This window comes from Sorex araneus, chromosome 3 (genome assembly GCF_027595985.1).
Source record: "Sorex araneus isolate mSorAra2 chromosome 3, mSorAra2.pri, whole genome shotgun sequence".
In the NCBI taxonomy this organism is placed as follows: domain Eukaryota; kingdom Metazoa; phylum Chordata; class Mammalia; order Eulipotyphla; family Soricidae; genus Sorex; species Sorex araneus.
Genome location: NC_073304.1, coordinates 151,671,240 through 151,696,563, shown reverse-complemented (window position 1 = coordinate 151,696,563; position 25,324 = coordinate 151,671,240). Strand labels below are relative to the sequence as shown.

Genomic DNA, 25,324 nt, shown 5'->3' with positions numbered 1-25,324 from the left:
GAAGTGATGAATATGCAAATTAACTAGATAATAGGAATTATTTCACAATATATGTGTATACATACATATATATGTATTTAAATACCTTAGAAATTCATTTTCAATTATATCACAAAAAGTTATAAACATGAGCCAGAGAGAGAGCTAGCACAGCAAGTAAGGCACTTGCCTTGCACACAGCTGACCTAGGTTCAGTTCCCTGGCATCCCATCATTCAGGAGTGATCCCTGAGCACCACTGAGTGTGGCTTCCCAAAACACAAAAGAAACAAAAAGTTAAATAGTAATGATTCTCTGAAATTTCAAATACCCTGTCAAATAAATGTACAATGGCCCATGCCTTCTGTTTCTGAAATCATATTCAGGGGTGCGTAGGAGCTACGCCCAGTTTGGTGTCACTACCAGCTAGCTGTGCTCATGGAACCATAGTGTGAGGAATTGAACCCTAGGCAAGTGGTCTACCAGCAAGCCATATCCCCAGCCCTCTCTTCTCTCTGTTTATGGGGCACTCCCTGCTATGCTCAGAGAGGTGTGCTACCTGCATCGAATGCTTGCAAGTTGTATTAACTCTCCAGTCCCCCTCTTTTTTTTCTCTTTTGGGTCACATTCAGCGGTGCTCAGGGGTTACCCCTGGCTCTGCACTCAGGAATTACTCCTGGCGGTGCTGGGGGACCATAGGGGATGCTGGGAATCGTACCCGGGTCGGCTGCATACAAGGCAAATGCCCTACCCACTGTGCTATCGCTCCAGTCCCCCCTCTTTTTTTAAAGAACATGAATCAGATTATAAAAGGCTCAAAAAGCCCAAGTGATGGACATCTCTCTCTCTCTCTCTCCTTTAGGTTTTTTTTTTTTTTCTTTTTGGGACACACCTGGCGATGCACAGGGGTTACTCCTGGCTCTGCACTCAGGAATTACTCCTGGCGGTGCTCAGGGGACCATATGGGATGCTGGGATTCGAACCTGGGTCAGCCGCGTGCAAGGCAAACGCCCTACCCGCTGTGCTATTGCTCCAGCCCCTCTCTCTCTCTTCTTTAAATAATGTAGGAGTACTGCTATTTATTCAGCCATTGATTAAGCTGAATTGGACATGAACGCCACAATGGGCATATCTCTTAAGTCTCTTTTACTCTAGATGCTCCATTCATCTCTTTTTACCCCTTTGCAATTTATGGCTGGAAAAATACAGTCTAAGAAAACACATGTAGGGGGCTGGAGAGATAGCACAGCGGGTAGGGCGTTTGCCTTGCACGCGGCCGACCCGGGTTCAAATCCCAGCATCCCATATGGTCCCCTGAGCACGGCCAGGGGTGATTCCTGAGTGCAGAGCCAGGAGTAACCCCTGTGCATCGCCGGGTGTGACCCAAAAAGAAAAAAAAAAAAAAAGAAAACACATGTAGTTCCTTTATATATTTTAACTACTAGGTTGAGTAAAAGTAAATAAATTATCTTACTTATCTACACCTAAAACTTAAGCTACTCACTGACTCAAGATCCCAACTAAATATAGGAAAGGAAGAATAAAATGTTTTGTGTTTATGTGGGATCATTCAACATCATCTGCACACAATCTATTTCAGAAAGTTCCTGAATACAGCAAGCCTAAGGACTACAGGGAAAAGAATCAGGCCCCTAGGCACTGCTCCCTCCCTACCAAAACACCCTAAGGGATTTATCTATCAATTCTCCGCATCTAAGTCATTCTCAAATAAACTAGAAACTGTAATCAAGCTGATTAAAAAGATTCTAAAGTTCTTTTCTTTTCCCCAAGTCTTACCTTATACCTAGACTAGCATTTCAGAATAAAAAGTTATACTTAGGAAAAGTGTTATAGAATTATAGGTACTAAAAGGGATAATTCGGGGCTGGAGCAATAGCACAGCGGGTAGGGTGTTTGCCTTGCACGAGGCCGACCCGGGTTCGATTCCCAGCATCCCATATGGTCCCCCAAGCAACGCCAGGAGTAATTCCTGAGTGCATGAGCCAGGAGTAACCCCTGTGCATCGCCGGGTGTGACCCAAACCCCCCCCAAAAAAAATAATTAAAAATTAAAAATTAAAAAAAAAATAAAGGGGATAATTCTAGTACAGTGCTTGCCTTGAACAGAACCAAACTGGAGTTGATTTGATCCCAGGCATCCATATGGTCTTCCCTATCCCACCAGGAATGATCCCTGAGTGCAGAGCTGGGAGTAAACCCTGGGCACTGCCAGGTATAGCCCTCCAAAAAGACCTACATAACTCTGGTGACCAGTCTATATCCAATTTCTGTTGTAAATATGGCTTAACATTTTAATTTTAACCTGTCATAAAATATATTTTGTGTATCATCTGCACGGGGTCAGGGAGAGTAACTCAAAGGGCTGGAGATTCCTCTGAAAGCGGGAGGCCCAGGTTCGATCCCCCACACTGTGGGGAGTGACATACACCATCCCTCCTACTCCCCAGCAAAGCTGGGCATAGGTTCCAGCATAGTCACACGTAGCCTCCTAACAAACAAAACTCTGCACAAAGGTCTACGGTGGGCTGCAGAATCAAGGGCCCATCATTCAAGGAGTCAAGGAGACTAGATAATGTCTGTCTGTCATAAGCCTCAGAACTCTGGGATCAAAGAGCATTTAGCTTAATTGGCTACTGGAAGAATAGTGATGATTCACCTATCTATCTACCTGTCTGTTCCTATTTGTTTTCAAAAATTCTGAATCCCTGATACCCCATATCATTCCCAAGCTAGCCAGGAGTAAGCCCTGAGCACTAACGAGTGTGTCCCAAAACCAAAAGAAAAAGAAAAAAGGCTGATAAAATAAAATTCTAAAGATTACCCAAGTGCCAAAAACTTTATTTTCAATAAATGAAGTTTTATTTATTTATTGCGGGGGGGAGGAAGAGTTTTATTTATTTACTTCGGGAGGAAAAAAAACCAAACCTCCAGAAATGATAAAGATTTCAGTTTGATAATACCGGAGGCTGGCAACAATACATGGTACAACCTATAAAGACGACAATTTGACACGGTCTATTGATCTATAAATGCCTGCCCCAGCAACCTCACTTCTGACTGCAGATATGCCTACACAGTGGACTCAGATTTAAACACCTGAGTGTATTCACTCCAGCACTGTATGTAACCAAAGAAAGTCTCAAATATGCACTTCTGATGAAAATATAAATTGATGCATTTCTAGATAGGATATTGAGGAAATGTATTTATCAAAATCCTTAAAGACTGTGATGACAACTGATCCAAAAATCTAGCACTTAGAAAAGGATGGGCCTGTGAGACAAAGTACAGAGGGTAGAGTGTTTGCCTTATACGCAGCCAACCTGGGTCCAATCCCCAGCACCCCATATGGGTCCTTGAGCACCGCGGCCAGTAGTGATTCCTGAATGCAGAACCATGAGTAACCCTTGAGCATCACTGGGCGTGGCCCAAGAAAGAAGAAAGAGAAAGAGGGGGGGAGAGAAGGAAAGGAAGAGAGAGACCCTGAGCACTGCTGGGTGCTACCCTTCCCCACACCAAAATAAGTGCAAAAAAGAAATGAAATGATGGAGGTGCAAGAGAACACAGCACAAAGGGGACTTGTCTTGTACATGGCAGACCAGCATTTGATCTCTGACATCCCACACGGTCCCCGAGCATTGCGAGGAGTAATTCCTGAGCATCACTGGGTGTGGCCCAAAAACCAAGAAAGAAAAAAGAATGATGTGTATTTTCAGAACTAAGAATGTGAGAAAAAGATAAGAGGCCATTTTTATAGTTCCTTAAAATAACAATACTAGCTGGACAGATAGAACAGGGGCTAAAGCACTTGCCTTGCAGGCGGCCAAGCCCAGTCTGATCCCTGGTACAGCATATGCTTCCCTAAGCACCTCCAGGAGTGATCCCTGAGCAGAACCAGGAATAAGCCCTGGGCATTGCTGGGTTTGACTGAACCCATCCCGACCCCCAAATAAAATAAACAATACTGGAGTCAGAGATACAGCTCAATGGTAAAATACATGCCTCACATGCAAGAGACCTGGGTTTGACTACTGATATCTTAAAAAAAAAAAAAAAATTTAAAAAGCAATATACCCCTTAGCAACTTATTGTTAAGAATAGTTAACCAAGCAATGTAATCACCAAAAATATGCTACAAGTACCAGAAAACAGAAAACAGATCAGAGATGTGTGGTTCAGTGCTAAAGGTCATGACTTGCATTTGTGAGAACCTGGAATTCAATCCTGTGAGACAAAGACAGGAGTTGGGGGAAGACAGACAAGGGAGGGAAAAAAGGAAAAGTGGGGAGAGAAAGGGGGAGAGAGGAGAGGACAGGCAGAAAATATTCATTACTCATTAAGGGAAAAAAAGCAGGCAAAGAGGAAGAGATTTTGTAAGATTTGTTTTTCGTAAAAAAATCAATCACTTCATGGGCTATGGAATAGCCCAGAGAGCTGAGAGAAGCTCTGCGTGTGGAGGCCCGTCTGGACTCCTGTACTGCATTCCCTGTCCCGCGCTTTGTGGTACCCGGAGCACTGCCGGCACAATCTTGGAGTCCGGGCCGAGAAGCAGCTTCCAAGACTGCTGACTGTGGCCCCAAAACAAAATACAAGAAAATACATTAGCACATACAGTATATGAAAGTACTTACATGTACAGGGTTAAGAGTTACCAATGGTAACTTCAGGTCCTGAGATCACAGTTAAACGTGGTTTACTTTTTCTACAACGCACATTTTTCTTTTTTTAGAAGGCTATTATAATCAATCCTCAGCAGCAATGCAATAGCTCTATTAACGTGATTATTCTAGTTTTGAGACAAAACATGCCAGTAACTTCTCTTTGGGGGACAAAGTCACCAGAAACAAAACGGGACTCATGGCTATAATACCTCTGTAAGCCAATAAATACACTAAAGCCAATACCTTCACTGTTTCCTTCAGAGACAACCACTCTATTTTCCCATACCTAGGAACCAAAAACCAAATGAACTGGCCAGGGAAAATACAGAACAAAGTTTCCTTGGGAAGAATTCTTAACCAAACAAGTGGGGAGGGAGGGAGGGAGGGAGGGAGGGAGGGAAGGAAGGAAGGAAGGAAGGAAGGAAGGAAGGAAGGAAGGAAGGAAGGAAGGAAGGAAGGAAGGAAGGAAGGAAGGAAGAAAAGATCCCACCAGCACCAGAAGCAAAAACTCTCTTAATAATTAGGAACCTTGGGGCTGGAGCGATAGCACAGCGGGTAGGGCGTTTGCCTTGCACGCGGCTGACCCGGGTTCGATCCCCGGCATCCCATATGGTCCCCCAAGCACCACCAGGAGTAATTCCTGAGTGCAAAGCCAGGAGTAACCCCTGAGCATCGCTGGGTGTGACCCAAAAAGCAAAATAATAATAATAATAATAATTAGGAACCTTGGGTTTGCATTTTCTCTCCTAAAAATCGATAAGATTCAGCTGCTCTGACCTGGAACACCACACACACTGCTTGCTCCCTCAGAACCGCCTACTGAGTCACTTCCAGATCAGAGAACCATCAGGAAATCACTCCCTAGTGACTAGAGCCGCTTCTGTGCTTCTGTCTGAAACTAAACACGTCCATTTGTCCCAAAGGCTTCCTTCTCTCACCTTCTAGCCCAAGAGCAATTTTCCAGTAATCCCACTTACCATTGTTGGCAATTAGTGTGACAATGGTCTTCTTTATACTGTTGCTGTTCTATGCCCTGCTGCTACTAACTTTGGCGGGAGTAGCGAGGTGCCCAGCAACAGAAGCATGGGCAGCGATGGGCACTGGAGCCAAGACTGGCTACTGACTTTCAGTTTCAAGACTGAAACTGTGGGGATGGGGAGGTACAGTCGCTTGGAGCAGAGACAGGCGACATTAAAGGATACTGTTCTAAATCCTCCCTTTAAAAACGGCTGCAGGTCTCGAGAGTCAATGAGTTGTCCAATATCATAAACACAACCATTCATCGAATAGCATAATAGCTCATCCTGGTATCAACTATGTTCCTCACTGCACCAACTCAGACACAATGCCCTTTTCTTGTACCTTCTGGTTAATAAGCTGGCCCAGCACTCACTAAGCCAGACTACGGTATTTTGCTTATTCAGCACCACGACTGGTATTCGCAAACCAGACACATCCACAAGCCCCTGAACCTTGTCCTGTTTCAGTTCAGACCAATGCCAATGCCAAATTCAGGTCTCAAGGCAAGGTGGGATGCGAGAGCAAGCAATGGGTACACCTTAGAGGGTAAAGGAACTACTGCTCCTTCTCTGCATTCGGGGCCATCTCATCTTTCTGAAAGAAATGCTAATATGCCTACATTTGTAAACACTCCATGAAGGCAACCACAACGTTAAGTCTACTCTGTCCACAGGAGAAACCAAGTGCAAGCAGAAGAAACAAGGTCCTGGGAGCCTGCATTTTGCCTGGGCATATAAACGAGCACTGACAGACACCATCCATCACTTTGCACTCTCATTCATGCACCGTCTGGTCAAATGCTTGCTGGACGTCTGATAAGCACTGCTTAATCCAACTCTCAATTTTTTATTAATTAAAAACAGTATTTCTAGTCTTGTTTCTGAAAGAGGTATTTATAGAACTAGCACCAGTGCCATGAAGAGGAACCCTTGAATTTATAAAGTCCCTCTCCGCCTCACGCTCACCAATCCCATGGACGCGTTCTAAAACAGGAAGCGGGTATTACCTGTAGCTGTCTTCTCCACTGAATTATAATCCTCCACTACCGAGTCCTCAATGACATCGCTGATCTTCTGCCAAGGCTCCAGCTCCTCCTCCTCGCATTCCATAAACAGGTCGGTGTCCGCCATGCTACAAGGGGGAGAAAAGGATTAAATATGATACTGACCTTAGAATGGGACAAATAGTTTCACTCAAAATACAGAACTGGCCCAAAGCAATAATACAAGCATTCGCCTTGCATGAGGGAGATCTGGGTTCATTTCCCAGCACCACAAAGGGTCCCCTGAGCACTTCCAGGAGTGAGCCCTGAACTCAGTACTGACAGCACTCAGTAATTCTGAACATAAGCCAGGTGTGACAAAACAAAACACAGCATCCTATTTTCCAGTGGGTGGGTTCCTCAACTCTGCCTCTGAGCCCGGGGCTTTTCTGACCCAACAGATCCAGGCCTAAGAGTTAGATGCTCAGTTAGTTGCTGGGATCCAGCCATGCAATGCTGTTCTAGCCCTGTGGTACTTCAGGGCTCCCGCTCCCAAGACTATGCCAGATGATGCTAAGGGGGTAATGCCATACTAGCATGTGGCCCAACCTCTTAAGAAATATCCTCTTGGGGCTGGAGCATTAACACAGCTGGTAGGGTGTTTACCTTGCACACGGCCAACCTGGGTTCGATTCCTCCGTCCCTCTCAGAGAGCCCGGCAAGCTACTGAGAGTATCCCGCCCGCACGGCAGAGCCTGGCAAGCTACCCGTGGTATATTCGATATGCCAAAAACAGTAACAAGTCTCACAGTGGAGACATTACCGGTGCCCGCTCAAGCAAATCGATGAACAACGGACGACAGTGCTACAGTGCTACCAGCAACTGAATACAAAAGCGCACTCTCTATTCCAGCCTGTTCTCGCCATTTCTAAGGGTTCAGGATAATGATGCTTATACTGGAAACCCATTTATAAAGTCAGGAAGAACGATATCTTTTTTAATGTAGGAGTACTGCTATTTATTCAGTCACTGATTAAGCTGATTGAATTGGGAATGAATTCTGCGTTACTTTAAAAAAAAAATTTTTTTTAATTGAATATCCGTGAGGTAGACCATTACAAAGCTGCTCAGGGCTGGAGTGATAGCACAGCGGGTAGGGCGTTTGCCTTGCACATGGCCAACCCAGGTTCGATTCCCAGCATCCCATACGGTCCCTTAGCACCACCAGGAGTAATTCCTGAGTGCAGAGTCAGGAGTAACCCCTGAGCGCCACCAGGTATGACCCAAAAAGAAAAAAAAAAAAGCTGTTCATAATTGGGTTTTAGTCATACAATGATCCAGCACCCATCCCTCTACCAGTGTACATTTCCCACCACTTATATCCTGTTTCCCTCCCACCATCCCCCAACACCCCGGCTTCCCCACCCCCAGCCTCCCTCTATGGGAGGCTCTCTCCTTGCGCTCTCTCTCTCCTTTTTCTTTAGTGCATTATGGTTTGCAATAAAGGTGCTAAGAGGTCATGGTGTTTGTTCAGGGCATTCAGTAATTTTATCAGGATGGTAAGGCTGGAGTAGTTTATCGACTGGGTGGCCACTTTGGTATATAGGCGTGACTGCCGAGACTTCCAGAAGTATAGGGATGTAGGGGGAGGTAGCCCACCACCCCAACCCTAGAAAGAGTGGAGATTTCAGTCACAAAACCCGCATACCCGAATTTTCAGCAGATTATATCTTGGTGAGGTCCCTCCTAAGGTGGTGGAGTCAGGCTGGGGGTATGCAGGTGACTGTGGACTGTGGAAGCAAGCAGCTGCCGGGGGTTCTGCTTGGGCAGACCCCTGGCCAACCCATCCCCCTCCAATTTACCCCAGTCTGTTCAGCATACACAGGTCCAGGACTAACTGTGGCTTTTGATCTCTTTAAAAAGTTATGGGTCTCGGGGCTGGAGCAATAGCACAGCGGGTAGGGCATTTGCCTTGCACGCAGCTGACCCGGGTTCAATTCCCAGCATCCCATATGGTTCCCCTGAGCACTGCCAGTGGTAATTCCTGAGTGCAGAGCCAGGAGTAACTCCTGTGCATTGCAAGGTGTGGCCCCCCCCAAAAAAAAATTTTTTAAAAAATAAAAAGTTATGGGTCTCTGAAATAAGGCCAATAAATGAGCTTGTATAGCTCAGCCAGAGGTAGTTTGTGGATGTGGCTCCCACATGCCTAACTTTTGGCCATATAATTTATTGGTAAACTTGGCCCCAAGTTGTTGAGTCCGGCCAAAGGCATAGCAGCAATTTGGAGGTATCAGAAAGCTTCACAGGTACGGGTTGACCTGCTGGAGGCACCACACCCCAGAATGATTTCTGAGAATAACTACCATAGCTTCGAGGCCTCTGGCTAACCTGCAGATGCTGCTGTCAAGCTAAGCATATGCAGCTCCCTGTTACGGGAGTGAGCAGGCAGTCAGGAGTCCTCTCAGCAGTGAACTCCAGGGACAGCCAAAAAGCCTTCAAATTGCGACATGGAAGAACTGGAAAGGATTACCCTCCCACAAGCTCTGTACTGTGGAATGACAGACCAAGGGGAACAAATCAAACTCCCAAGCCTAGATGTTCTTGAAAAACATATATAATCAGCTCTGCCGAGGGGTCCAGGCACTGATATGCAGCTGGCCCAGACTCCCTAACAGGAGGCCTTTGCTTTCTGCCGGGGCGCTCTCTCGCCCTCAGAAAAGCCCACTCTCTCCTGACTCTGCACCCGCCCTCACTGAAAACTGCCTGGCCTCACCATCTGCCTTCTGTAGACATTCTCTTCCGAAATGGAAAGACAGAGCCCAACCCAGGTGGACAATGGGGTAGATTTTTTCTATTTCCTTGAAGAACATAACCTCGCTTCAGCCCAAGCCTGGACATGTGGCCAAGGGAACAGCTCCTAAGCTTCGACAATCAAGTGGGTCTCCGGTGCAGCTGGCAGGAACTTTGTGTCCCAGTCCCAGAGACTCTATCAGTGCTCACCTACTTGGGTATTCACCAGTAAAGCATTCCTTATTTGAATTTTTTTTTTCTTTTTGGGTCACACCCAGCGATGCTCAGGGGTTACTCCTGGCTATGCACTCAGGAATTACTCCTGGTGGTGCTCAGGGGACCATATAGGATGCCAGGGATTGAACCCAGCTGGGCTACGTGCAACGCAAATGTCCTCGCCGCTGTACTATCACTCGGGCCCACACTCATTATTCTTAAAGGCTTTCTATGCAATCATGAAAGAATCAGAGCAACTCTGGCTGAACCACAACAGAAGGGATGTGCAGGTTTCTGCAGAAATGATAATTCCATGAGAGTTTTAGGGATCTTTGTGGATGGCTGATGTCTTTCAGAGTACAAAGCAATTTGGGAACCTAAAAAAGTTCCTTGGGCTAAGTTCCATGGAAGCTTGACTTGCATTCCTGAACTATGAAACATAAATATCTGGGCTAAGAAATAGGTTTTCTTGATAAACAATGAACAAATACTAGACTATATTACTGTAGAATAGTCCACAGAAATTTCTGCAATAATTAGGGATTGTAAAGAGGCCAGGGAAATTGCTCAAAGGCATGGAACACATGGTCTTAATGAATCCAAGGTTCAATCGTAGCCTTGCTTGTTCCCTGAGTACTAAGCTGGGAGCAGCCCCTGACTCTACCTCGTAAAGCTCCAAAAACCAAAATAACAGTAATAATGATGATGACTAGAAAAGTTTATGATGCAGGGTCAGATCAGTAATACAGTGGACAGCACGCTTGCTTGCAAGCAGCCACTCCAGGTTCGATCTTCAACATCCCATATGGTCCCCTGAGCACCACCAGGAATGATTCCTGAGTGAAGTACCTGGAGTAAGCCCTGAGCACTTCTGGGTGTGGCCCAAAAGACCTCCCCCAAAAGTTTATCATATAGTAGGCTAGGATTATGGGGAGGTAGATATAAGTGTAAAGCTAAAGTCCTGTATTTTGATTAATATGAATTTTCTTTGCACTGATAATTGCTTTTAAAATCAAAATCATCATGAATTACAAAGTTGTTTATGAATGTATTTCAGGTGTTTAACGTTCCATTAACCCCATTCCCTTCACCAGTGTTCATTTCCCTCTGCCAGTCCCCCAGCCTGCCTCTATAACAGGCTCCTTTTTACCTCCATCACTGCTGTAGTATTCTTTTCCCTGATATATCTCCCCAAACCTCCAACCACTGCCCCCCCCCCCCGCCAGGCTTTGCCCCATTCCATCCCCCCTTCCAGTGCCTGCTTCCTGCTGAAGACCAGTCCTCAAGCTCTTTGTTTCTATCAACTTTGGACGTTTATTTCTTTTTTTTTTTGGGTCACACCCGGCGATGCACAGGGCTCACTCCTGGCTCATGCACTCAGGAATCACCCCTGGCGGTGCTCAGGAGACCATATGGGATGCTGGGATTCGAACCTGGGTCGGCTGCGTGCAAGGCAAACGCCCTACCCACTGTGCTATCACTCCAGCCCCGTTTATTTCTTTTTATCACAGGCATAAGAGAATACTGACCTTTTTTGAAGGATACAGTATCTTGATTACTGAGTCTCTTGCAGTATCTTGAAATCTGCACCTAAAATGAGTCTCACCTGTCACATTCTAATCCCAGTACTGTTACTAGCTTGTCTTAAAGTCAGCCTTCAACTGGAAAGAAGTTTAAATTACAACTTCCTTTTTAAAAATAAAGCCTACATCTCTGTAACATAAACAAAAAGTCACTGCTTCTGCCTTCCACTATTGGCTAAAGGTCAATTTCCTCATCCTGGAAAGGATAGCATCACTGCTCAGTTAAAGGTTCTCAGGTCAAAATCAAATCATCGTAAATGCCCTTTTTAATACAATGACTCCAGTGTACCACTGGTGGCTCATTTGATTGGGGTTTGGCTTAATTAACCCAGATCACATATTTTGTTAAAAGTTAGGTCTAACTCACCATAACCATGCTGCCAGACCCAGCGCCAGGCTGTTTCACTTGGGGTGCCCCAGAGGGGGGCAGGTGAGAACCTTCCCTGCCCCAAGGGATGCAAAAACCTCCAGAATTCAACTGCCACCATGCTCACACCCGCTCTCCGCATACTGTGACCGAGCCTCACCCACGAGTGAACCTACTCACGGCCACGCCACACTTCATAGGACACACCCTATCCATATTCCAAGAGTAACGCACGACATCTGACAGGGTTCAAAGTAGGAAGTAACAAATCTTAGAGAAAAATTATACACACACACACACACACACACACACACATGGGCTGGAGCAATAGCCTAGAGGCTAGGGCATTTGCCTTGCACACGGCCCACCTGGGTTCGATTCCTCCACCCCTCTCAGAGAGTCCAGCAAGCTACAGAGAGTATCCCACCCACACAGCAGAGCCTGGCAATCTACCTGTGGCATATTTGATATGTCCAAAACAGTTAACAAGTCTCCCAATGGAGATGTTACTGGTGCCCTCTTGAGCAATTAAAATGTGCAACGGGATGACAGTGATACACTGAGAGATGTATATACACATATATACACACACACACACACAAACATATATAAATAAAAATACACAAGTCTCAACCTTTAACAACATGTTAGTGATCTCTTACAGAAGGGTTTAATGGCCCCTTGGTGAAACACAACAATCTTCACACTCTTTCCTCTAAGGACACTTTTTGGTAGCATTTTCAACGGTTTTTCATAACAAACAATACAAAATACATTATTTCAATTCTGATTTGGGGCAGGATTCGGGATGGAAACATCTGCAATATGGTGGTGGGAAGGTGTAATGGTGGTGGGATTGATGTTTGAATATTAAAAATCATCAAATATTGTGATATTTGATTTATAAAATAAAAAATCATTTTTTGGCTTTTTTTTTTGGGGGGGTCACACCTGGCGATGCACAGGGGTCACTCCTGGCTCTGCACTCAGGAATTACCCCTGGCCGTGCTCAGGGGACCATATGGGATGCTGGGATTTGAACCCGGGTCGGCCGCGTGCAAGGCAAACGCCCTACCCGCTGTGCTATCTCTCCAGCCCCTAAAAAATAATTTTTTTAAAAGTCAGGTCCAAATGCACTTGTAACCTGATTCCTGCTAGTTTCCAATATCTTATCTTCTCAAACCGAAACCACAAGGGGGAGAATAGGAAAGAAAAGAACAACACCTAAGGAATCAACCTAAAAGTGCATATTTCATATTAACATACACAATATTAGCAAGAAATGGAATTAAAAATGAAACAAGAGACAATAGAACATATAGGGCGCTTGCCTTGAAAGCGGCTGGCCCACTTCCATCCCCAGCACATTCTCCCGAGAATCACCAGGAAGTAATCCCTGAGCACAGAGCCAGGAGTAAGGCCTGAGCACCATCAGGTGTGACCCCAAAACAAATTAAAATAATAAAAATAAAATGAACTCAAATACATATTGCAGAGACTCTTTTTTTTCCTTTATTCAGCTTTCTATTTATTTATTTATTTTTAATTAGTGAATCACCGTGAGGGTACAGTTACAGATTTACTCATTTTTGTGCTCATGTTTCCTCACACAAAGTTCGAGAACCCATCTCTTCACTAGTGCCCATTCTCCACCACCAGTAAACCCAGCGTCCCTCCTACCCTCCCCAATCCCATCTCCCCCCATCTCCTCCCACCCCACCCTGCCATTGTGGCAGGGTATTCCCTTTTGTTCTCTCTCTCTAATTAGGTGTTGTGGTTTGCAATAAAGGTGTTGAGTAGCCATTGTGTTCAGTCTCTAGTCTACATTCAGCCCACATCACCCTTCCCCCGCATGGCCTCTGACCACATTTTACTTGGTGATCCCTTCTCTGAGTTGCCCTCTCCCCAGAATGTGAGGCCAGCCTCCAAGCCATGGAGTCAGCCTCCTGGTACTTATTTCTACAGTTCTTGGGTGTTAGTCTCCTACTCTGTTATTCTATATTCCACAGATGAGTGCAATCTTTCTATGTCTGTCTCTCTCTTTCTGACTCATTTCATTTAGCATGATACTTTCCATGCCGATCCACTTATATGCAAAGTTCATGACCTCCTTTTTTCTAACAGCTGCATAGTATTCCATTGTATAGATGTACCAGAGTTTCTTCAACCAGTCATCTGTTCTAGGGCACTCAGGTTTTTTCCAGATTCTGGCTATTGTAAACAGTGCTGCGATGAACATATAAGTGCAGATGTCATTTCAACTATACGTTTTTGCTTCTCTGGGATATATTCCCAGTAGTGCTGGGTCAAATGGGAGCTCAATTTCTAATTTTTTGAGAGTTGTCCATATTGTTTTCCAAAAGGGCTGAACCAGTCGGCATTCCCACCGGCAGTGTAGAAGGGTCCCTTTCTCCCCACATTCTCTCCAACAGTGGTTGCTTTTGTTCTTTTGGATGTGTGCCAGTCTCTGTGGTGTGAGGTGGTATCTCGTTTGCAGAGACTCTTTGAGCCAAGACCCTACTTCTGTGTTTTATCATCTAGTTGGACTGAAAAGGATACCACATAACACTTTTTTCTAATTAACTGTATACCATAGTCCATTTGTATGTAGCTTTAAGAGCCCATAGCCAAGAGCTAATAGAAGTATAACTACCAAATGCCCAGGAGGATAAATTTAAAGAATAAATGATAACAACAGTGGCAAACAGCTCCATAATGAATGATGAGCTATGAGTGAACTTGCCCTTGGAATAAGCAGAACTAGCTCGGAGCAGGTGTGGGCCCCCAGAAACAAAAATACAGGAAAATAAAAAACACTCTTTAACAGTGAAGTGAAGCAAGAGTCCCATGAACCTTCAAATGGTCACATCCTTAAACATTAAGAACTTTCCTAAAATTCATATACATCTAGTTCATTTCACCCACAAATGTATCCAATATATTTTACCTTTGTATTGACAATTTTTGTCATTCTTGACAAAATATGTGATCTCTCCTGATAAAACTGGAACATCAGGTTCCTTTTCTAAAATTGTAGTTACTATGAAAACTTTCTCTTTATGGGAGAGGCTCCCAGGCTGCGTTGAGGATACTGTGTTCCTGGACAAGCCCTGCAGGCCTGACCCCCAGAGCTCCAGACCCAGCAGGGCCGAGCACGTTAGCTGGAGCTCCAGGCCTAGCATATACGGAAGGCAGACACTCTGGGGCCGTGTTTCCCTTACCTGCAATAGCGTTATTTGCTATTACCACTATTGATTACATCACTGGTGATTCATTTTTTTTGGAAATAAGTTTCCAAAATCTTTAATCTTATCTTCATTTCTAAAATGTCTGGTCCATAATTCTTTAATGGATTGCTTTTGTTAAATGTCAAATCTTCTTGCCCTCTGAACTTGTTTTTTTTGGGGGGGCCCACCTGGCAGTGATTAGAGGCTATGCTCAGGGCTCACTCCCATCACTATTCAGGGAACCACATGCACTACCAGGAATGGAACTGCGGCTAGCTGCTTGCAAGGCCAGCACTTGAGCTCTGAGACTCTCTCCTGTCCCTCAACTTTTGGGGGTTTTTTTGCTTTTGCTTTTTTTTGCAGGTGTCTTGGGTCACACCTGGCGATGCACAGGGGTTACTCCTGGCTCTGCACTCAGGAATTACTCCTGGCAGTGCTTGGGAGACCATATGGGATTCTGGGATTTGAACCTGGGTCGGCCGCGTGCAAAGCAAACGTCCTACCCACTCTGCTATCACTCCAGCCCAGTCCTTTTAACTCATTTTTTCAGAGGGCAGGAATGTAAGCATATTTCTCTGCTTCTCAAAGTTGTATTGTTATATATAAACTTTAAGCTACACAGGTATCTCTTACTTAAAAGTCAAAGATTATGACTGTGGTAAGTTTAAACAGAAAATTGTTAGCCAGTAATCCAAACTCTACCAGTTTACAGGCTTTGTCTGTGGCTTTCATGTTAAAAACAAGAAACACCACTGTCAATGTTCACCCTCACTCAAAGCAAGCATTTGAATTTCACTTTCGGGGACTAGGGACATAGCTGAGGGAGTGGGAGGGAAAATGCCTCTGTATATGAGGCAGGCTCTGGCTTTGATTCCAGCACCTCCCCCTACCCTAAATCCAAGATCCAATGCACAGGAAACACAACAGTAGTTGAGGGACTGCAACTGGCTAAACGATGATTAAGATTTAGTTCAGAAACACTTAAAAAAAAAAAAAAGAACTCCACAAAATAGGCCATTCCATTTATTTAAAGAAATAAGCAACCAATATAGCAGTCTATAATATGAACATTTTCTCTTTAAAAATGTCACCATTCACACACATATACAAGGTCAGGAGACCACACAAAATGTTTAAAAAGCAGAAAAATGAAAGTATAGCTGGTATGTCGCTTGCCTTGTAGGCAGCCAACCTTAGTTCATCCCCAGCAGCCCATAAGGTCCCCCGAGAGCTGCCAGGAGTGATTACTGAGTGCTGGGGGTGGGGGAAGTTGAGGAGCAGAAGAAAAATAAATGCAACACATGATCACTGTATTCCAGTTTATAAAAAGCCATGATGTTTTGGGGACAACTTAAATTAGCAAGCTATTTAAGGATTATTTTACGTTTTCTTAGAAAGGATGCATGCATGTTACACAGGAGAACCCATTCGGAATAGATGGGGATGATGCTCAGAGGTACAGCACCTGTCTCCCATTGGGAGGTAATGGTTTTCATTCCAAGCAACATAAAACAAAACACATGAACAAAAAAGAACATAATCTGAAACAGGAAAAATGTTTCAAGGGATAAACAGATTTAACAATACTATGCTCTCTTGTTCCAGGTGAGGAAAACCTGTCAGTCTTCAAAACAGGCATTTATGTGTTCAAGATTTTTGGCTTCAAAGTGAATTAATTCCGGAAAACTTACAGGACTCAAGTTTTACTATGGATATAAAACAAATTATTGTTAAATCTACTTACTCTTTTGGATAGTCCACTTTGTCACAAAATCTTACAGTTGTAGAACCTCCTAAATGAGTCACAATGTTGTTTATTGTTTCCCTGGTGTTGGAATAAGTACACAACCCCAAGGCCAAAAGCCAGGTGTTTTATCACTAGATTTAAGTAAAAGTAATCTAAATCTAATATTCCTCAAACAGTTCACGTAGCTACCAGCAAAATTCAAAAACACTATCAAGTACTCAAATATTAGTTGTATGCTTAAAAAATAAAATACTAAACTCATTTTTTAAAAGGGTTCAAAATTCTGAAATCCTTCTTCCAAGAAAAGCTTTTTCACTGACATTGTCTAAATTTATTCCTACTTTTTTGTTTAACTCCACTAAATATTAGCAATACTTCAGTTTATTTCCCTCTCTACCTACTCCCCTTACATGTGAAATTAAGTTTCTATGGTTATGGCTCTATGTTACAAAGTAAACTACCAAAGCTTATAATGCGGATATCATGACAAAGACATCCACTAACCCTAGGCTTATAATTTTGTTTGCCCCACCCACTGGTTCCTGGGAGACCATGAGTCCAGTCCTCAAATCTGGGGCCCCCTGTGCTCCAGTCTGCAATTGAAATCTCTAAGTTCAACACTGTTAATAAAAAGAACATGTAAGGGGAAAAAATAATGAGACATCGTCTAAAATACATTTTGTTTTATTGTCAGATGGCCAACCATTATAATGTTCTATATACTTATCTAGCTTCTAAATAACACATTTTACATGAGGTCAAACTGGAAGTTAAACAAGATTAAGTGATGGATAAGCCGGGCAGATTTTATGCCAAACTCTTGCAAAAAGGTGGGATGGGACCATGATAGAAAGTCTTCTTGTGTGTCTTACTATTACTCAGAAACAAGGAACTACAATTGGGCAGAGAAATAAGGGAACTAGTCCTGAAGTCAATAAATATCCCAGCCAGAATTCAAGCCAAGCTTTTCTGCTGTGGAATGCTTCCTCAGATCCACTGCAGCTTCCATTAGCCTCAATCAGGAATGCTGAAGTGACAAACATTTGTAAAGTCACCAGAAATTCTTAGATGGAGACAACTTAGATTCTCAAAAGACCACCAGTGATTCTAAAATCTTTTTCTTTTTCCTTCAGAGCCAGGGGGAAAAAGTCTTCTTAACTTTTGGTCTAGGGCCCGTAAGAGTATTCCTGTCATCCCGTTGCTCGTCAATTTACTCAAGCGGGCACCAGTAACGTCTCTATTACACTCAGCCCTGAGATTTTAGCACCCTCTCCTTACTCATCGTTCCTAACGATTGGAGGCTACCATGGCGTATTCGATATGCCAAAACCAATAACAATAGGTCCTATAAGAGTACACTCTTAAAATCACTGATGACAAGATACGTTTTCATCAGACAATATAAAAATGTCCATCCCTAGCACTAATAAAAGACTGGGAAGCTGTCAAATTTTAATTCTTTTTTTTTGGGGGGGAGGCAATTAAATATGTGAATACTGGTGAAGTTGACACTGGTGGTGGAATTGGTGTTGAAATATGATATGCCTAAAACTCAACTATCAACAACTTCATAAGTCATGATTAAAGATAAAATTTTTAATTTTTTTTTTTTTTTGCTTTTTGGGTCACACCCAGTAATGCTCAGGAGTTACTCCTGGCTTTGCACTGAGGAATTACTCCTGGCGGTGCTTGGGGGACCATATGGGATGCCGGGGATCGAACCCGGGTAGGCCGCGTGCAAGGCAAACGCCCTACCCGCTGTGCTATCGCTCCGGCCCCAAAATTTTTAAATTTTTATTATTGGTAACAATTACTTTTTGGGTTGTTGCTTCTGGGCCACACCCAGAGATGTCCAGGGGTTACTTCTGGCCATGTAGTGCTATAAACACATAAGAGCCCTCCCAGCTGACAGCCCCGCCTCTCAACAACCACTTTCTTTAAGGAGAAAAGCTCACATTTGAAGAAAACATCTGCGAAACACACAAGTGTGAAAAACTAGACTTTTGTCAGTTGTTCAAATAAAAATGTTCTTTAAAAACAAGCAACTCAGAAAAATCTCACCCGCACTTGACACAAATAACACGTTGATAGGCAGGTAAGAACTTCGTATTTACTTTCCACTTGGTCAGATTCTTTTGAACTACAATGACATGTACTCAAAAAACTGTTGTTTTTAATTTGTTTGGGGGCCACACCATGAGGGGCTCAGGGGACCAGATGGGGTGCCGGGGTCAAACCTGGAGCTGACAGCATGAAAGACAAACACTACCGCTTAACCTCAACTGCGTTTTTTTCCAATATCTTTATTTTTTAATAATCTTTTTTTTTGGGGGGGGAGGGTCACACCTGGCGATGCTCAGAGCTCCTGGCTCTGCCCTCAGGAATAGCACTGTAGCACTGTCGTCCGCTGTTCATAGATTTTGCTCGAGCGGGCACCAGTATCGTCTCCACTGTGAGACTTGTTGTGACTGCTTTTGGCATCTCGAATACCCCACGGGTAGCTTGCCAGGCTCTGCCGTGCGGAAGGGATACTCTCGGTAGCTTGCCGGGCTCCCCGAGATGAACGGAGGAATTGAACCCCGGTCGGCCGTGTGTGCAAGGCAAACACCCTACCTGCGGTGCTACCGCACTCAGGAATTACTCCTGGTAATGGTGGTGCTCGGGAGACCACACAGGATGTGTGGATCGACCCAGGTTGGGCGCGTGCAAAGCAAACCACTACCCACTGGACTATTGCTCTGGCTTTCTTAAGCCATTCTCATCGCTTCACGAGTACTTTTGAAAAATAGGGGTGGGGTGGATGGGGACCGCTTTAAAAGCTCCGGAGCACAGTGGAGGTAACGGGCCACGGAGTCAGTGCTCTAGAGCCACACAACCGCACGGTGTGGGGGACTGGAGTGGAGGCACTGTGCATTAAGGCCAGGTCGCTTGTCCAGTCTTAACTACGGCCACTAGTGCAGCAGGGGTGCTCTCGGACCTCAGAGCACGCCCTGGAGAAAAGGAGCGTCTCAGCACCACTGCGGAAGCTTCGGTCGCCCAACCTCCCAGAAGGGTCTGGAGAAGCTCAGAGGTCAGCGGGTCACCCTCTAGCACCGCTTTCCTCAGCCGTCACTCGGTTTGGACGCATCACTGAACCCTGACCACCCCGAGGGTCCGAGTCTCTAAGTTCCTTTAGTTTGTGACATGCCCCCAACACAGGGACAGAGAAAGCACCAACTCGCCATTTCATTCTTTTCAGAAGGGGGAGGTGGCACTGCAGGCGCACCTCGTCCTGAACGCTCGTCTGGCGGCACCTTGCTGGGGGACAGTCCCCGCCAACTCCACGGCACGCGTCAGCACTGGCACAAAGATGATGCCAGGCGCTCCCCAGAGCGCGTTCCCCAGTTCGGGGTTATACTTCCCACCGGCGCACCTGCCCCCTGCCCCGCCTCCAGACGGGAAACTCCGGGGCAGGAGAGACCCCTCGCGCGTGGCCTCGAGCGGCTGGGCGGGCGACCTCGGCGCTCAGGAGGGCCGGGGTCCGGCGGGCAGCGAGAGCCGGCTGCGCCGAGAGTGGACAACGGTCTTTCCAGCTGGAAAACAGTAACGGGCGAGCGACGGAGGCCCGAGGTCACGCGGACAGGCCGGGCCGGGCGGGGCGGGGCGCGCTCAGAGGGCAGGTGCCCCGCGCCTCCCCGAAAGGGGCGAACAATCTGCACAAAATAGTCCCGGGAGGAACATGGCGCCCACCGCGGCAGGATCCGACAGCGGCCGCCCCAGCCCCGGACGCCCCTCCCGGTTACAAATCACGCCGCCATCCCCGAGCGGCGCGGGCCGGGGGCGGAGCCGCGCGCGGCGGCGGGCAGGGGCGCGGGGACGCCGGCAGCCGGGCGCTCGCTCCCGCGCGGTGGGGGCGGGGAGGCCGCGAAACGTCAGGCCGCGCCCCCGCGCCGCCCGCGCCGCCCACTTCGCGAGACGCCCGCCCGGCCGTGCGTGGGGGCGTCGCGCCGTGAGGGCCGGGGCGCGAGCGCGCGCGCGGCAGGGGGCGGGGGCGGCGGCGGCGGCGGGGCCGGGAACTCCCGGCCGGGCCCGCGGCCCCTCAGACGCGCGCGCGCGCCCACGCGCCCACACGCGCGCCCGCCGCCCCGCCGCCGCCCCCGCCCCCACGCCCGCCCCATCCCCCTCTCATTGTCTCGCCGTGCCGCCGGCGCCGGGCAGATAACGGAACCCCGGGGCAGGGGGTGGGGAGACGCGCTCGCGCTCACTCACCTCCCGTGGTCGTCGCCGCCGCTGGTCTGACCCGAGGCCGGCGCCGGCGCCTTAAAGGGACCTTGCACCCGCCGCCGGGCGAGGGGGTGGGAGCAGGGGCGGGCGCGGGGGCTGGGGGCCGACGGAGCAGAGGGAGCGTGCGGCGCGCCTCTTCCCGAGGGTAGAAGGCAGCCTCCTTCGAGTGCTGTGACTGGGGATGGATTTATTTTCCCGAGGGGGGCGGGGGGGCCCCGAGGGAGGGGGTGGGGGGGCCAAGGAATGCGGCTCCGTGTACGGGAGCTGGCGCGGGGGAGAGAGACGCCGACTCCCCCCACCGACCCTCTCGCCCCGCGGAGGGATACTGCTCGTCACTTCCGCCCTCCCCCTCTCGGTGCTCTGCCATTGGCTGGGACGTGGGGCACGTCACGGATTCATCCTAACCCCTGCCTGGGCTTCTTTTCTAGTCAAGTTTGTCTGGGCTTGCAAATAAATAAATAAATAAATAAAACATTTTTTTAATTAAAAAAAAAAAGAAGAAGAACTAGCTTCAGAGGCAGTATGTAGGTTTTAGTGAAAAGAATGGAATTTCCAAAGAAAAGATTCTCCATTTCATTTGTCTGGACTTTATAGGGAAATTTGGGGATCTCCCCACTTTTCATTCAAGCTTTGTATCTTAAGAGGGGGACCTCATCCTCAGATGGTGAGACCCAGTGCCACCATCAACTGTCAATGGAACAAAGGCAACAAAATTTTTCCTTTTTTTCCTCTTTTCCTCAAGAGGCATTCAGCCATCTAGCCTTATGGCAGTACTCAAGAACTTTAAAAAGCCTTTTTCTTTACCCTGAACCCCCCTGTATTCCAGAAAGAAGCCCATATAATTGCTTATCAAGCTAATTCACTGCTCAGTTCTTCGATTTTAAGAAACCATAGATTCCACAACCGTCCCTTTGGCGCCAATCAAGATTAAGATGGATTGGCCCAAAGAAATTAATTAATCCATTCCTAACCATCCACCTGTTATTTTTCCTCCAACAAAAAGTAATCTTTTTCCAGGTAACTAAGAAATTTTGTCTTTTATTATCTCTTGAAATAACTTTTTCCTATCTTCTTATAGATTTGAGAGTATCTTTGCTTTTTAAGCAGTACACAAATATTTGCTCCAGACCAAATGCTTAATCAAAGTACTGGGTACAGTTGGGGAAACGTGTGCCTCATTAACTCCTTCTTACTACCCACTCCATGCAAACTTCCAGACTCTGAAAGCTGGCCACTGAACTGGCTTTTCAAATGGTGTGTCATGCATATGAGTAGGTGTGCTGTGCAGTACATGAATACACAAATAGCATATACACATACATGTACACACATACAGTGACCCATTTCATTGAACTATACCAAAACTAAGAATGGTTTCAACTAATCTTTCTTAGGACCCACACCCAGCGATGCTCAGGAGTTACTCCTGGCTCTACACTCAGAAATTACTCTTGACAGTGCTTGGAGAACCATACGGGACACCAGGGTTTGAACCTGGATTGGACACATGCAAAGCAAATGCCCTGCCCACTGTACTATCTCTCCAGCCCCAAGAACTACAGTATTTGAAGTGAAAGAATCATTAATGCTGCTGAAAATACTTCTGAAGTCTTTCCAGACCTAATCTGTAAAAGTCCTGGGTGTGGTTAGGCAATTGATCACCAAGAGACAAATTTCTACAAGAAGTTTTAATCTTATTTTATGCTTTCTTCTATTTATTATTATAATTCACCGTATCATTAACCTCTGAAATACTTTTGTTGAAACAGTTTTCCTACATGCCAGCTTCAACTCTCTGCCAACGAGTGTTAGCCCTGCTGATTTCACTATGCACTATTTGCCAACTATATAGCACACTCATAATGCACCATGCTTGCGTAAATCCAATCAAGATTTATTACTCTAGGCCAGGCATTGTTCAGTGTGTGGGGAGTACCACGTTTCTCATGAGGCTGGAAGGTGTAAGATGAAACAATGCAGCCCTTTCTTGGAGACTCCTAAGTGATCACTGGGACTGACATAGTCTCAGGAGCTTCCTCACATGTCTGGGAGCTGGTGATGAATCTTAATTTGGACTGCAGCTGAGACTTGTGGCCAGAACAGTCAATTCTAGGCCTCTCCCATGAGGCCCCAGGATTCCTCAGATCACAGTGGCTGAGTTCCCAGTTGGAGTGCTCCCAGAAGACCTGGTAGAGAGGTAGAAGCTGCCAGATGTTTTAGTGACCTGGCCTCTGTAGTCACCTAGCATCATTCCCAAGCTTGATTCAGGAGCGGGATACCATCTCTCAAGTGGAGCGGCAGAAATATCATACTGTAAGAAAGGCACATGGGAGAGAAAGTGGGGGCGTGGTCTTCTTGGAACATACCATAGATCTGCCATAGATCACACAATAAATATATAGTACATGATCAGTTGGTAGGTGCTATGGTAGGACGGGGGTCTTGGGAGTATGAGCCAGGGTTAAGTGGGCTAGTCAGAGAAGCTTTACTTAAGGTGATATTTGGGCAAAGTACTAAGAAAGTGAAGCTAGATTCAAGTTCTACTTTTTTTTTCCACACCCAGCAGTGATCAGGACTTGCTCCTCATCTTCGCTCAGGAATTACTTCTGGCAGTGCTCAGGGGATCTTCTGGGGTGCGGGGGAATCGAACCTGGGTGCCCTACCCACTATACTATATCTCTGACCCTTCAGGTTTTACTTTTAGTGAGAGTGAAGATATTGGAAGATTTTGAGAGAGAAATGATGTTTATTTTTGTTTAGGGGCCACACCCACCAATGCTCAGGGGTTTTTCCTGGCTCTGTGCTCAGTAATTACTTTTGGTGGTGGGGCTGGAACAATAGCACAGCGGCTAGGGCGTTTGCCTTGCATGCGGCCAACCCAAGTTTAATTCCCAGCATCCCATATGGTCCCCTGAGCACCACCAGGGGTAATTCCTGAGTGCAGAGCCAGGAGTAACCCCTGAGCACCGCCGGGTGTGATCCAAAAAGAGAAATAAATCAGTAAGGGCCAGAGAGATACTACAGTGGGCTGGGCACTTGCCTTGTACACGTCTGATCCGGGTTTGATCCCTGGCATGCCATATGGTCCCCAAGCACCATCAAAAGTATTTTTTCTTCTTTTTAAAGAATTACTCTGGCTGCTTATGGAGAATAACTGGCAGGGAATGGGCATAGTTGGGATAGCTATTTAGGAGGTGATTGCAGTCATTCCAGAGAGAGATGCTCATGGGCTGGGCAGGGGTGGACAGTGTGGAGCTGCAACTTCAGCTAAGTGAGTTCTGCTGGGTGTTGTTTACTTTGTGACCTATTTTTCTGTAATTTGATTTGTTCCCTGTGAGATGATGTGGCCCATAATGGCTGACAGAATTTGTGAGACGCAGTGCTATGCTTACCACAAGAAAATAAAAGAATGTCCAGATGAATGTCAAAGTTATTCAGGGGGTTGGGGCTGGAGCGATAGCACAGCATGTAGGGTGTTTGCCTTGCACGCAGCCGACCCAGGTTTAATTCCCATCATCCCATATGGTCCCCCGAGCACCGCCAGGAGTATTTCCTTAGTGCAGAGCCAGGAGTAACCCCTGTGCATCGCTGGGTGTGACCCAAAAAGGAAAAAAAAGTTATTCAGGGGCTGGAGGCACCTTTGAGGAAAGAACTCAGGAAAAAGGAATAGAAACCAATAGGCAATCCATGAACGGAGCAAGCTCTTTGCTATTATAAAAATTGCCTATCCATGCCTCAGCCTGGGAGGACCATCAAGAGCCAGATGGTAGATGGAAGGAGTCAGGGCAGGCCTGTTTATAACTTTGGGGAATTTGAAAACAAATAGTACCACCTTGGTCTATTTCCTGAGATGGGAATGTCTCAATGATAGGAATTTATGCATGGAACTTAGTACCTGGAACAACATACAAATCTGTTTCCAGAAACGGTCTCCCAGAGGCTGGCATGATAATACCATGGTACGGCTCTTGTCTTGCATGTGGCCAACCCAAGTTCTATTCCCAGCAAACCACTTGGTTCCCCAAGCACCTCCAGGAGTAATTCCTGAATACACGGCTGGGAATAACCCTGGAACAGAGCCAGATGTGGCCTAAAAACCAGTCATCCAACCAAAAACCAAAATACCTCAAACAGAAACATTCTCTTGATGGCCGCTCTTGGTGGCCACTCATTCATGTGACCAGCACTGACATTTTGCTGTCATCAACTAACACAAAGCTTCTAGAGCTGATTGCCATGGGTTTGCTCATATTTGAACCATCTTGATAATTACGGGAAACTAGAGCAGCAGAATGAGTAACCTGGATTGAAAGTCAGTTGCATGCAACTATATGTGTGAGTAGAGGCACATCTGGCTTCCTTCCTCCCGCCTCTGGGACGACCCTGGAAGCCATCCAGTTTGGGATATTGAAGAAACTGGGTCCCGATGGTGTTGCTAAAGAGTAGTCTCAGTAACTAACTTAGAAAAA

General features: G+C 46.2%; 1 protein-coding gene across 2 annotated transcripts in view; it reads right to left on the bottom strand.

Moving 5' to 3' along the window:
• Positions 1-21,082, bottom strand: part of POGZ (pogo transposable element derived with ZNF domain) — a 48,546-nt gene extending 27,464 nt beyond the window's left edge. For both annotated transcript variants that reach the window (XM_004618093.2, XM_004618094.2), the window contains exons 1-2: positions 20,841-21,082; positions 6,686-6,810 (exon numbers count right to left, since the gene is read on the bottom strand). In XM_004618093.2, coding sequence (XP_004618150.1) covers positions 6,686-6,809 — 124 coding nt within the window. In that variant the 5' untranslated portion in view covers position 6,810; positions 20,841-21,082. The remainder of the gene's footprint in view (positions 1-6,685; positions 6,811-20,840) is intronic.
• Positions 21,083-25,324: the final 4,242 nt, after the last annotated feature.